At 46.4% G+C, this 14,039-nt stretch overlaps 1 protein-coding gene across 3 annotated transcripts; it reads right to left on the reverse strand.

Moving 5' to 3' along the window:
• Nucleotides 1-9,622: 9,622 nt before the first annotated feature.
• Nucleotides 9,623-13,480, reverse strand: LOC117696009 (myc proto-oncogene protein-like). 3 transcript variants are annotated; one of them, XM_034486635.1, is made up of 3 exons: nt 13,457-13,480; nt 11,183-11,945; nt 9,623-10,185 (listed from the first exon to the last, which is right to left on the reverse strand). In XM_034486635.1, the coding sequence occupies exons 2-3, from the start codon at nt 11,931-11,933 to the stop codon at nt 9,623-9,625; spliced, it is 1,314 nt and encodes a 437-aa protein (XP_034342526.1). In that variant the 5' UTR covers nt 11,934-11,945; nt 13,457-13,480. The 3 variants fall into 3 exon arrangements, with proteins under 3 accessions (XP_034342526.1, XP_034342525.1, XP_076562309.1); XM_034486634.2 differs by having other exon boundaries at nt 11,183-11,948; XM_076706194.1 differs by lacking the exon at nt 13,457-13,480 and having other exon boundaries at nt 11,183-11,948.
• Nucleotides 13,481-14,039: the final 559 nt, after the last annotated feature.

The following is a 14,039-nucleotide window of genomic DNA, read 5'->3' on the forward strand; positions in this document are numbered from 1 at the left end:
AAGGAGAATTGGTGAGAAAATTCAGGTGAAGCACTCAGCACAACATTAGCAACATAAACATTCTGCAAATGTCAACACTTATTTTTCATGGTTGTACTCCTCTTGGAACTCCTCAGTCTTTGTGATTATCCTACTTGAGCTTCCTGACCCTCATTTGATGGAGGTTGTGCCCTTCCCCCATGCTGCCAACCTGTCTAGGTTGAGCAGCCCCTAGGTTGAACAGGCCGGAACATGCAGTTTACCACTAGAGATAACAAAAGATCTGGGAAGCTGCCTCCATTGGAGACCTGCAGTCTGCCACAAGAGTTGAGCTGAATGGATTGCCTGCTGAGCTTGCTCCCTACACCTCTGGCCCCTGATTAAGGATGCACACCCCTCACCCTCGCGGCTGAGCTATCCTTGACACCTCCCAGACTGCTATCTCCTTGCCCAACCCCTGGGCTGAACCGAGAAGAGATTCTGGGGGTGGGGCTTCCCCTTTTCCTTTATATGTGAAAGCCAATTATTAAATTTCAAGCCTTGATCAGAGAACTTTGTCTTGGCTTCATCTCTTCTCACCCTTCGTCCCCTTTCATTTCCAGCCCCCCTTTCAGGTGAATCCACTTGACTTGTGGCTGCAGGCGGCTACAGGAGGTACCAGCAGCACAGGCAATCTAGTGTACTGGTTTCCAGTACTATGGCTTCCCACTGCATCATACTTATGACTGTGAGTAGGTTGCCATCATAGCCACTGAGCCTGAGTCCCTGCAGCAAACCCTTGGGTCACCTGGTATTGGATCACCCTGTGTCACATCCAAGGGTAGAAGTCCTTTTGCTCTTCCAATGCTTTACACCCTTGTATGCTTTCAGTTCCCCTAGAAAGTTTCATTCTCTCTCATAGCAGGGCCTCAAGATATTGAGATGCTTTCTTCATAACCATCCTCGATATTCTGGCTGAGAGAACTTTCTCTAAACCGTGATGCTATCAGATGCTTGTGCAATACTGCAATCTTTACTTTGCTAAATTGTATCCTGAAAATAATCTGGTTAATTGTTTGTGTAAATACAGTGTATGCCCTGTCTGCTACGTGCTGGAGTATGGTTATTCCACACTGATGTCTGTGTGCATAAGAAATTCCCCAAAAAACCATTGACTAGAGATTTCTTGGATGTGAAGACAAGATCTTGTAGCTCTGGATCAGTTTGGAAGATCCATCTCAGTGCCAATTACTTGTGGTTTAAGAGATTATTCTGAGGAAGGCAAGAGAACAATTCTTATCTCCTGGAATACTTTATGTCTTAAAACAATTGTGCTATAAATAAATAGACTGATCTCTGAAGAGCTATATGTTAGCCTCATGGAATTATGTGAGCGTTCTACTGCTTAATCATATTCCTAGGAAGACTGCTGCTTTTCTAGAGACTTCAAACACAGAGGCAAAGATCAGCACAGTTGTATGTAACATGATCTTTGCCTCAATATTCATGAGAATGGCAGATAAAATTGCTTTGAATAGATTATGTGCAGACTCTTCTGACTATACGTGTAAAGAAGTAGTCTCCAAAATATGCCTGCTCAGCTCACTCCCTGGTATAGGAGAATCTGATTCATTTAACACTCATTTAACTTTATATCCTGTCTTGCTAAACATTGGAGATGTCATTAGATTGCATTAGAGCAAGTCATTCATCTGATAAGAGCTAATCAGGTCAGGTAGATTAAGCCTCAGTTTCAATGCGGAAGCAAGAGAGGGAAGAATTTCAATATGGTGCAGTTGTAGAGAGGCAACAGGAAGTGGAGAAGCTGGGAGCAGTGAGGACGAATCCAGATTCCATCCCTGGTAACTAACTGCCCTGCTTAGTTGAATTTGAGAAAGTTACTCTCTCTCTCTCACTCTCTCTCTCTCTCTCTCTCTCTCTCTCTCTCTCTCTCTCTCTTTTTAAGATTTATTTATTTATTTTATGTATGTGAGTTCTGTAGCTGTCTTCAGACACACCAGAAGACGGCATCTGATCCCATTACAGATGGATGTGAATGCATGGAATTGAACTCAGGACCTACTGGAAGAGCAGTCAGTGATCTTAACCGCTGTGCCATCTCTCCAGCCCTACCCACTGACTCTCAATCTCAGAATCCCGACATGTGAAATGATGACATGCATGTGATTGTGCCATGTGCAGATAATAAGAACAGTCTCTGTGTGATAGTGTCAGATCCCCCTGGAACAGGGTTCTAGTAATTGAACCTGAGTCCTGTGGAAGAGCAGCCAATGCTCTTAACCTCTGAGCCATCTCTTCAGCCCTTCAAAGAGACTTCTGATTTATTTGTCTTTCTGGACTAAAAATGGAAATCAGGGCTGCTAGCATCCCATATAAACACTCTATCCCTGAGCTATATTCCAGGCCAGTTTTCCCTCAAAGCTTTACTTTTAATTTTATGTGTATGAGTATTTTGCTAACATGTATACATGTGCACGGTGTGCATACCTGGTCCTGAGAAGGTCAGAAAAGGGGGCCAGAATTGAAGTTGCAAGCTACTACCTGGGTTCTAGGAACTGAACCTGGGTCCTATGCAGAGCAGCAAGTGCTCTTAACCACAGATCCATCTCCCCAGTTCCCTGGACCTTAGTTTGTTTTTTTAATGCTTTAATTTCTAGAAAGTTTTACTAATTTGTGCAGGCTTCCCCAGCACTCACCCTGTTGTCCTGACAGACTTTGAATATGGAGTCTGTGTAACTCAGCCTCCCAAGTAGAGTAGCTGGGAGTCTGCACCACCAGGCCCACAAATCTGTATTTTATAGGCAAAGCATGTGAATCATCAAATTCTCCATGCCAAGGAGTAACTGATGCAGCATATTTTGGAGCCTACCTTTGAGGAAACCTTCTTCTTTCCTTCCTTCCTTCCTTCCTTCCTTCCTTCCTTCCTTCCTTCCTTCCTTCTTTCCTTCCTGCCTTCCTTCTTTTCCTCCTTTCCTCTATTCTCTCTGTCTCCTCTCCTTTCCTTGTTGATTTTGTGAATTGGAACAGAGTTTCTGTCGCCTGGAACTTACAGTCCGTGCATAGAGAAGTTGTTGCCCAGGCTGCTGCTGTCTGGGATGAATTAGGTAGTCACCAGAGGGAGAGAAGATTTGTCAAGCACAGCGCAGAGCAAAGGGTTTAGTGGGGTAAGAATGACTGATAGCCTAAGGAAGTAGAATCTTAAAACAGATGCCAGAAACATGTGTACATTTAGTCTTTCATACACCCATTTACTTATTCAAAAATTATGATTATTATTTTTCATATGACGCTCTGGCTGGCCCAGAACTCACAGAAGTCTCCTTGGCTCTGTCTCTGGAATTAAAGGAGTGCATTTTCACACCTGGCTTCAACAATATTTTGCATGTCAGTCTGGGCAGTAGTGGCACACATCTTTAATCCCAGCACTTAAGAGGCAAAGGCAGGTGGATCCGGGAGTTCGTGGCCAGTCAGGTACACAAAGCAATTTCTAAGACAGCCAGGGTTACTTGGAGAAACCCCTGTCTCAAAGATAAAACAAAACAAAACAAAAATTTTATGCCAGTGTGTCTGGTCTTGCGCATTTTGTGTTTTGATTATTATGTGACGGGAGGTATTTCTTTTCTGGTCTAGTCTATTTGGCGTTCTGTAGGCTTCTTGTATGATTATAGGCAACTCATTCTTTAGATTAGGGAAGTTTTCTTCTATAATTTTGTTGAAGATATTTATTGGCCCTTTAAGATGGGAATCTTCACTTTCTTCTATACCTATTATCCTTAAGTTCTGTCTTCTCATTGTGTCCTGAATTGCCTGGGTGTTTTGTGTTAAGAACTTTATGCATTTTGTGTTTTCTTTGACAGTTGTGTTAAAATATTCTATGGTATTACACCTGAGATTCTCTCTTCTATCTCTTGTATTTTATTGGTGGTGCTTGTATCTATGACTCCTGATTTCTTTCCCAGGTTTTCTATATCCCTGGTAATCTCCCTTCATAATTTCTTGATTGTCTCTACTTCCATTTTTATGTCCTGGATGGTTTTGTTCAATTCCTTCACCTGTTTGGTTGTGTTCTCTTGTAATTCTTTAAGGGATTTTTTTGTGTTTCTTCTTTAAGGGCTTTCACCTGTTTATCTGTGTTCTCCTCAATTTCTTTGAGGGTGTTATTTATGTCTTTCTTAAAGTTTTCTATCATCATCATTAGAAGTGATTTTAGATCTGACTCTTGCTTTCCTGGTGATGTGGGTAATTCAGGACTTTCTAATGTGAGAGAACTTGGTTCTGATGAAACCAAATACCCTGGGTTGCTTATGCTTGTGTTCTTGCGCTTGCCTTTAGCCATCTGGATCTTCTTGGTGATACCTGAGCTGTCTCTGGCTGGAGACTTGTTTTTCCTATTATCTTGGTTGTGTCAGAACTGTTTGGGATGGGTGTTGCTGCTGGGGTTAGAGCTGAGGTCCAAGATCTGCTCCGTGCTCAGGCAGAAACAGGAAGGAACCAGTGCTCTGGGCCAGGAGTGAATTCCTGGGTCTCAGTGAGTCCCAGTTACTTTCTATTTGGTGTGAGTGTTGCTGCCTCCTTACCCAAGACACTGCCCAGGTTAGAGCTCCTGAGAACTTCATTTCCTCTGGGCGCTGTGAGATTGGGTGCAGAGCTATCTCCATGGATCTGCTGAGCGCTCAGGCCCAGACCGGAAGGTACCAGTGCTCTGGGCCAGGAGTGAATTCCTGGGTCCCTGTGTATCCCAGTCAGTCCATCTTTGGGGAGAGCGTTGCTGAATCCTTACCTTAGATACTGCCCAGGTTAGCGCTTCTGGTAGCCCCGCTTTATCTAGGTTTTGTGAGGTTGGGTGCAGAGCTGCTGCTGGTGATCCTGATCAGTGCTCTGGCCCAGACCCGATCTGATCTCTGATCTCCGATGCTTGTCTTAATCACCACAAATTTCTTAACTGGAGCTAACTCAGTTATGCTGTTTGCTGGGGTTGGAACATCGGGTCTGGTCTTTATGATGCAAAAATGGAAGACAAAGACATACACTCTTTCTTCTTCTTTTTTTCTCTAGACAGGGTTTCTCTGTGTAATCCTGGCTGTCCTGGAACTCACTCTGTAGACCAAGCTGGCCTCGAACTCAGAAACCTGCCTGCCTCTGCCTCTCAAGTGCTGGGACTAAAGGCGTGTGCCACAACTGCCCAGCTCACTCCTTGTTCTTAAGAAGTCTAGCAGGACAAAATATGGTGGTGCATGCCTTTAGTCCCAGTACTCCTGAGACAGATATAGACAGATATCTCTAAGTTCAAGACAAGGCTGGTCTGCATAGTGAGCTCCAGGACAGCCCGAGCTTCAAAATGGGGAGGCCTTATCTCATGTGGATTGAGGGTATCGGTGGGGAGAAGAGGTTTAAACAGTCGTTTGTATAAAGATAGACATGGCATCTGGTGAAGGAAGAGAGTGGTGGGAGTCCAAGTGAGGAGAACAGCTTGGACAGTGATGTCACCACCTGGAAGAATACTTACCTAAAGAGGGGGAACATATTGTTTTTCATTTGTTCAGTCATATTTCATATCCAGCTAAGAAAGGGCTCCAGATATCAACCAACCAAAACAAAGCTACTGGTCCATTAACTCACCTATGGCTGGCCACTTTGATTCCTGTCTTAGTCAGGGTTTCTATTCTTGAACAAAACATCATGACCAAGAAGCAAGTTCGGGAGGAAAAGGTTTATTCAGCCTCCATTTCCACATTGCTGTTCATCACCAAGGAAGTCAGGCCTGGAACTCGAGCAGGTCAGGAAGCAGGAGCTGATGGAGAGGCCATGGAGGGATGTTACTTACTGGCTTGCTTCCCTTGACTTTCTCAGCTTGCTTTCTTATAGAACCCAGGACTACCAGCCCAAGGATGGCACCACCCACAATGGGCCCTCCCATACCCTTGATTGTTAATTGAGAAAATGCCTTACAGCTGGATCTCATGGAGGTATTTCCCCGCTCCTTTCTCTATGATAACTCCAGTTTGTGTCAAGTTGTCATAGAAAACCAGCCAGTATGTTGTAGTAAGTATTTAAAAAGTGGCCTCCAGTGAAGCCAACTATCTAGGCTGCAGCATGTCTGCCTAGCTCAGTCACGTGGCCAGAGGCAGAGAAACGGCCAGCTAGAGACACTAGCCTTGCCACCCACAAGATGCCAAAGTGGGAGATGGCTCTGCCAATCTTCCACACTGTCTCTGCAATGCTGGGCAGTGTCCAAACCATCCTGCCAACTACATGGGCTCGGTACAGATGAGACTCTAATGCTTAGATTATCCAAAGGCTTATATATTTAGTAATGTCCAATAACAAGATACTCTTACAATCAGAGGTATAACCCATATCCAACTAGATATACCAACTAACTTTGACTGCCACAGACAATCAAACATCAGCCTCCATCTCCCCTCTCTTGTTCTCCATCTCTGTCTTAGCTCCTACCATTCCTTTTCCTCTTCTTAGCTGCTTTTCTCTTTTCTCCTCCCACCTTAGCTTCTCCTCTTAGTACCCCCATCTCTTTCCTTAACCTTTCTTGCTATGCAACTTGAAACAACTTTGCTTCCACTCCACCCCTTGCTCAGGTCTGAGTCATCAAGCCATCAAAGAGCCCTTCACTTAGCTGTTTGCAGAATTGTGAATTGTACTTTCTTGTCAGGCACTATTAAGCAAGACCAATAAGGTTCCATTCTTCAAGGAGTTGATCTGATGACTAAGACAAGTGATCTCCAAGGACACAAGGAGAAGCCCCAAATTGGCATTGAGGCTGACAGGCTGTCATGTTTGTGGTAGGTGGTGAGTGTTTGTATCAAATCTGAGGGAAGAATGGCTTCAGACTTAATCCAGAAGTGGCTTTGTATATCTGTGATTAAAAAGATGGGGGGGGGGCTGGAGCACTGACTGCTCTTTCAGAGGTCCTGAGTTCAATTCCCAGCAACCACATGGTGGCTCACAACCATCAGTATTGGGATCCAATGCCCTCTTCTGGTGTGTCTGAAGATAGTGACAATGTACTCACATGAAATAAATCTAGAAGAAGAAGAGGAAGAAGAGGAAAAAGAAAGAAAAGATGGTTGGGTTTGCAGTGGTAGAAAAGATAATTTTTCTTAGGCTGCATCATTTCCAGGGCTTATTATTTTTTGGAGGGTTGGTAGTACACGATTATAATCTTAGCACTTGGGTGGTGGTAGAAGGCCCTGTTGTTTGAACCTATTGTTCCACCTACACAGTGAGTTTAAGGCTATTTGGGGATATGCAAGACTGTCTCAAAACAAAATCAAATCAATACCCAATAGGTAGTGGTTGTGCACACCTTTAATTCCAGCACTTGGCAGACAGAGGCAGATGAATCTCTATATTCCAGGCCAGCCTGGTCTACAGAGTAGGTTCCAGGACAGCCAAGGCTACACAGAGAAACTGTCTCTCAAAAAACCAAAACCAACCCCCAACCAACAAAACCAACCAGCTAACCGACAAACAGCAACAAGTAAAATCCCAGGGTTTTAACTGAGAATGAGGACTAGTATTTGCATCCTAGAATCACACAGTGGAAATTCCTGGATGAAGCTCTGAATGAAACCTGGAGAATAGTGTCCCAACATGGTAATCCCAAAACAACACTCAAGAGGCTGGGGCAAGAGATTCCAGAGTTTGAGGCCAATATGGCCTGCATAATGAGATCCTATTGCCAAAACAAATAACTAGTACCAAAGTACTGCAGGAGGGTTGGGTGCCCGCACAGCTCATTAACTAACTATGGGCAGTTGTCTCTAACAGATGAAGGAGCAGGAGGATACCGAGTGGAAGAGGAAATGGATACAAGGAGTGGCCTAGAGCTGCATCCCCCTCACTAGGCCAGTGGACTCATGCTGTATGTACTTCTTGCTACTTTAGGCATGGTTCAAATAGCAAAACATTTTGATTTTAGCTTGTTGGTTTTAGCTCTCCTTTATTCTGGCTTCCTTGCAATCTGCTGCTGATATTTTCTCCTTTAGCTTCTTTTTCAAAGTTTACTGGATTCCATCCAGGACTCAAACTTCCACCACTATGTAGAAAATGCCCCGAAACTTTTGGTGAAATAACCTACAGTCTCTAGAGATGTTACTCACCCTTAGATCACTTATCTAGCACGCATAGTTTCCATCCCTAGTGCAGTCAATAAAAAAACAACATATTTAAAATGTAATAGTAAACTGGGCAGTGGTGGTGCACGCCTTTAATCCCAGCACTTGGGAGGCAGAGGCAGATGAGCATGTGTCACAGGTGTGAAAGCGCTTGGGAGGAAGGAGAGCTTGCAGTTTCTAAAATGACTCACGTAAGAAAGCCCAAGTATGTTTTATTTTATGATCTGACCAGTAGTGGCACTTCTAAACTAGCTTCTTCCCAGGAACAAGCAGGGATCTGATGTTAAAAAAATAAATGGGTTAGGTAGGAGTGAGCTATGTGCTTCTGAGTACAAGACTAAGCAACAATTGTTGACATACAATGCTCCCCCTTCTACCCCTCAATCCACAAAGGAGGAGAGGAACTGAAGCCTGGTCAGTTGTGAGTAGTGAAGCTTGAATGACTCCTGCCCTCATTAGTAGCTAGATTCTTCCTATTGGATACACTAAGTGTTAAGTAGCTTTGAATCCCCTGGGTGCAAGGAGGGGTAATTTCACCCTGTTTCTACCTGTACTAGGTGTGAAGAGATCATAGTACCTCTTGAGTGGCACTATGCCAAAGCTCATAACAGAGTCTGGAACAAGTAGTAGAGTTCATTCTCAGGCCCCTGACCAGTGGAGGACACCCAGCTAAGCAAGGGGCATGGCTGGTTTTCAAGACAGGGGCTCTGGGTTATTTTCATTGTGTTCTCACTACGCTCTACAACCCTTGGAACTTTTGTATATCCTTGTTTGGAAAACCAGGTTCAACCTGGCACAGGTGATGTGATGTGAAGGGACTGTCATCGGGAGCAAGAGGCAAAGAACAAAAGGTGGTTCTCTCTCCCTTCCCCCCACCAGTTCTTTTGCAGGGCAGAGTCCTTGGCATGAAGTAAATCAGGGAATGGCTTCTGTTACGGTTAACTGCAGGAGATTCTGCCATCTCTACCTTCTGTACATTTAGCTGTTATCTTTAACCTCTTGCTTTTCTCTTCCCCAAATCTAGCCTTTTTCCCTTTCCTAACTAATAACTCTGGTTCTTATCACCATCTTCAGAATGCATCTCATAACCCTGAGAATGCAGAGGTATTGAGGACGCAAGCACCATTTTCCCCATCGCCATTTTAACAAAGATAACTCCTTCCCATCTTTGTGAACCTACCCTGTGTAAGTGGTCAAATTCTCTTAATCTGTAATTGAGGAAAAGAAGTTTGAGGGAGAGGAAAAAAAAGAAAACACAACTTAAGAGTTGGCTCAATTATATATTTCCAATTATTTTATTTTTTTCTAAAAACAATAGAAAAAATCAACTTTAAAAATGAAAATATCTTTAAATAAAAAAAATTATGGTTTGTTATTATACATGTCTTAAAATCTTGTGAGGTTAGGCTTTGAGCATGCATTTGAAATCCAGCGCATCAGTTCTGTCAGAAGGAACCGTTCTCCTTACTCTCATGAGAGATTCCAGCTCTTCTTCGCTTTAGGTCAGTTTATGCACCAGAGTTTTGAAGCTGTTCAAGTTTGTGTTTCAACTGTTCTCGCCGTTTCCTCAGTAAATCCTTTTCTGAGCAGAGCTTGTGTTCATCTGCTTGAATGGACAGGATGTAGGCGGTGGCTTTTTTGAGGATAACTACCTTGGAGGCCTTTTCGTTGTTTTCCAATTCAGGGATCTGGTCACGCAGGGCAAAAAAGCTGTGCTTCAGCTCATTCCTCCTCTGACGTTCCAAGACGTTGTGTGTCCACTTCTTGTCGTTTTCCTCCGTGTCTGAGGACCTGGGGCTGGAGCATTTGCGGTTGTTGCTGATCTGTTTCAGGACCCTGCCACTGTCCAACTTGGCCCTCTTGGCAGCTGGATAGTCCTTCCTCATGGAGGGGGGCGCTGCATAATTGTGCTGGTGAGTGGAGACATGGCACCTCTTGAGGACCAGTGGGCTGTGTGGAGGTTTGCTATAGCCTCTTGATGGGGATGACCCTGACTCGGACCTCTTGGCAGGGGTTTGCCTCTTTTCCACAGACACCACATCAATTTCTTCCTCATCTTCTTGTTCTTCTTCTGTAAGGGAGGAAGGGGAAGATCACAGTTAGCAATGCCTCCTGAATCCCAGACGCTATAAAGGATTTAACCAATGCTATTCAAATACCAAATGGGAAAGGATTCAGAAGAAAGTAAGAACCAGATCAGGACACCATCTTCCCTTCTCCCAGAAAGACACAGAACAGGGTTAGGGCACAGGGGAGAAAATTACCACGTACCAGGATATGGCATAATTGCCAATTCTTACCTAAGACTTAATGAGGCTTCAGACACACCCAGAGCAAAGCACATTCCCAAGCACCTCCTATTTTTAAGGGACTTTACCGAGAACCCTTCAGGTCCTGCAAGCGATGGCTGCAAATCTCTTGCTATGACTTTAGCCAACTCCCTACTATTTTACTGGAAGCGCAGTAATAATAATAATAATAATAATAATAATAATAATAATAATAATAAAAGTCTTGCAGCTTTTGCCAAACGTCCTGGTTTTGGGGAAGTGCTGGGAACGGGAGAAATCCAAATTGAACAGGATTTGCTTTGAAGTGTTCAAAACAGGATGAAAAAAAAAAAAAAACAGCTCTTCAACTCTTTAGGAAGTTTCACTATCTTGGGTCTTGTACAAACGTATCCATTAAATTCAAATATTCTGGCAGTCAAGAAAAGAAGCAGGTAATTCACCTCCTCAGGATCAGTTCACTTATCCTCATTCACACCCTTGTCCGGGTAATTAAAATACTTCGGAGGGGTAAAGAGAGTGGATGGAGTTGAAAGAGATAAGCCAGAAGATTTAAAAACCCAAATGAAATTCCTGATGGGTGGGAAGAGTGGGGGAGGGCTGACAACCAGGGAGGTCTGGGAGAAGGGGAGAGGGATATCTGAAGCACAGGAATCCAGGGACGGAAGGGAAAGAAAGGGTGAGCCCCGGGGTCAACTGAATTAATGCCAGTGAGTAGTGGAGAAGGAGGTCCACCCTCAACCTCTCGCTTCCTACCCTGCTGAGAGTGGAGCGGCTTACCAGAGTCGCTGCTGGTGGTGGGCGGTGTCTCCTCATGCAGCACTAGGGGCTCAGGGCTGGCCCGTGGGGAGGACTCGGAGGACAGCAGCGAGTCCGAAGAAGGAGAGAAAGCTGTGGAATAGGACGAGGTACAGGATTTGGGTGAGCTGCTGTCGTTGAGCGGGTAGGGAAAGACCACCAAGGGGTCAATGCACTCGGACTCGGCGGCGGTGAGGTCCTGCAGGTACAGGCTGGAGGTAGAGCAGTCGCTGTGCCCACGGGCGGGGCTCAGGCTGGCGCTGTCTTTGCGCGAAGCCTGGTAGGAGGCCACCTTCTCCGAGACCAGCTTGGCAGCGGCAGAGAAACCGCTCCACATACAGTCCTGGATGATGATGTTCTTGATGAAGGTCTCGTCGTCAGGATCGCAGATGAAGTTCTGGTTCACCCTGTCTCCTCCAAGCAGCTCGGTCTCCAACTGATCGGCGGTGGAGAAGTTGCCACCGCTGCCGTCATTGTCTTCCTTTGGGGAGAAGGACTTAGCGACTGCAACATAGGATGGAGAGCAGAGCCCGGAGCGGCGGCTGGGGGACAGGGGCAGGGTGGGCAGCAGCTCGAATTTCTTCCAGATATCCTCACTGGGCACGGGCGGCTGCAGCTCGCTCTGCTGTTGCTGGTGATAGAAATTCTCTTCCTCGTCCCAGATGAAATAGGGCTGCACTGAGTCGTAGTCGAGGTCATAGTTCCTGCTGGCAAAGCTCACGTTGAGGGACATAGTTGTGGCTGTCTGCTGGAGGGGGCACAGCAAGGGAAGCAAGTCTAGAGTTACCCAGCTCTGGTTGATGCGGAAACCTGGGGCAACGCGCACACCCCAATCCTGAACCACTCCCCTTTCAGCGTGCTGTACTTCCAAGTGTGTGTGTGTGTGTGTGTGGTTGGAGGGGATTCACTGTTTTTTTTTTTCTCCCTACTATCAGTGACGCTGTCGGACTAGCAGCTGCTCCGAGTCCCCGCCCAGAGCAGCGGACTTAGCCCTGCAGACGCCCAGGAATCGCCATCGGCCTTGGCCTCCTTCAGAGGCGGAGGGAGGCGACAGTAGGGAATACAGTCTACCAAAAGCCGAGGCGCAAAGTTTTGCGCCACCTGAAGGAGAAAGGCGAGAGGCACCGCGGCGCTCGGCCCCCTCCCGTGCCTGCTCTCTGTGCCGCGTGTCCGAGTCCCGGTCCCCTATCACGCGGTTGCCCCTCTCCACCCTCCTCTTTCTCCACCACCAGCGCGGCCTCCTTCCTTCCTTTGCCGGTTTTTCTTTCCGATTGCTGACTTGGAAGGGAGAGCTCAATCTCCGGCTCTAACAAACCTCTCTAATAAAAGGGGAGGGGGTGTCAAATAATAAGAGACACCTCCCTTCTACACTCTAAAGCTGCGACGCCACTGCGCCAGAGACCCGCAGGAATTCAGCACCCAGTACAGGGCGTCTTCCCTCTCACCGCCGAGGGTAGCAGCTGTTAAGGAACAGCTGGGATCACGACTCACCGCAGTCTTCCTAGCAATTCAGGGGCGCGGGGGATACCCGCGGATCCCAACCAGGAATGTGAGGGTTCCCTCTGGTTTCCCCCAAGTCAACGAATCGGTCACATCCCTGTCCCAGTTTTGCCTCTCCACACTAACACTAAGTCCTAATCCCGCGGGGATCAGGCTTAAATTTTACTATGATCACTATTTTTAAAGCCAAATGGCAACTTCTTAAAAGGATCAGGGACGGGTTGCAATCGCTGCAGGGGATTGGCGGGCGGGACGCACCTCCGTGTTGGTACCCGGCTGTCAGAAATGCACCAAGCTGAAATTTAAATGCCCTCTCAGAGACTGGGAGGTCAGAGGCTACGGAGCCTTCTCGCTCCCACACGCAAAAGGTAATCCAAAGACCTCGGGATATGGAGGGCTTTCTTTGGCTATCGCGAAGCGACCTCCGGATTTGACAACACCCCCCAAGAGGACAAAAATATTAATTAATGTAGCAAAGCAAGAAGGTCCAACTGGCCGGGGTCAGCGTCAGCCCATAGTACCCTCTGTTACCCTGTTTCAAAATACACCCCGGTTTTTTCCCTTCCCCTTTCATCTGTCATCTTGACAAGTCGCTCTAACCCGACTCAGATCTATCCCAGCTCCACCCCGGCCTACCCCCACTACTTTGAGAAAAGTGTCAAAAGCCCAAGAACGGAAGAAAGACTGTCCCCTAACCGGCCGCTCCATTCAAGACGCAGAGAAAACACAGTAGAAGACCAACAGCTCTGTGCTTACCGGGTTTTCTACCGCCCAAAGGAAATCCAGCCTTCAAATAGCTAGAGGAGCTCTTTTCAGGGGAGCCGATCGAGGGCAGAGGCAGAGAACATTGTCTCCAAATAGACAAAAATTCCCTCCCTGGCGCCTGGGGAGTCCTGTCCTGGCTCGCAGATTGTAAATTCCAGTGCAAAGTGTCTGCCCGCTGCAATGGGGCAAAGTTTCCCAGCGGCAGCGTGGGTCGCGGCCGCTGAAATTGGGGTCAGCCGGAGGGTTGGAGCGAGGGGGCGGCAGGCTGGGAGGCAAAGCCCCTCTCACTCCGGAGCTGCCTTCTTAGGTCGCCCGGAGCGCGGCTCTGCACACTGCACACCGCTGGGCGTAATTTTGTTTTTTAAAGGTTGAAAATTGCCGGGTGGTGGTGGCGCACGCCTTTAATCCCAGCACTTGGGAGGCAAAGACAGGCGGATTTCTGAGTTCGAGGCCATCCTGGTCTACAGAGTTAGTTCCAGAACAGCCGGGACTCCACAGAGAAACACTGTCTCGAAAAACCAATAATAATAATAATAATAATAATAATAATAATAATAATAATAATAATAAAGGT

The sequence above is a fragment of the Arvicanthis niloticus genome (assembly GCF_011762505.2).
Source record: "Arvicanthis niloticus isolate mArvNil1 chromosome Y unlocalized genomic scaffold, mArvNil1.pat.X SUPER_Y_unloc_2, whole genome shotgun sequence".
NCBI lineage: Eukaryota > Metazoa > Chordata > Mammalia > Rodentia > Muridae > Arvicanthis > Arvicanthis niloticus.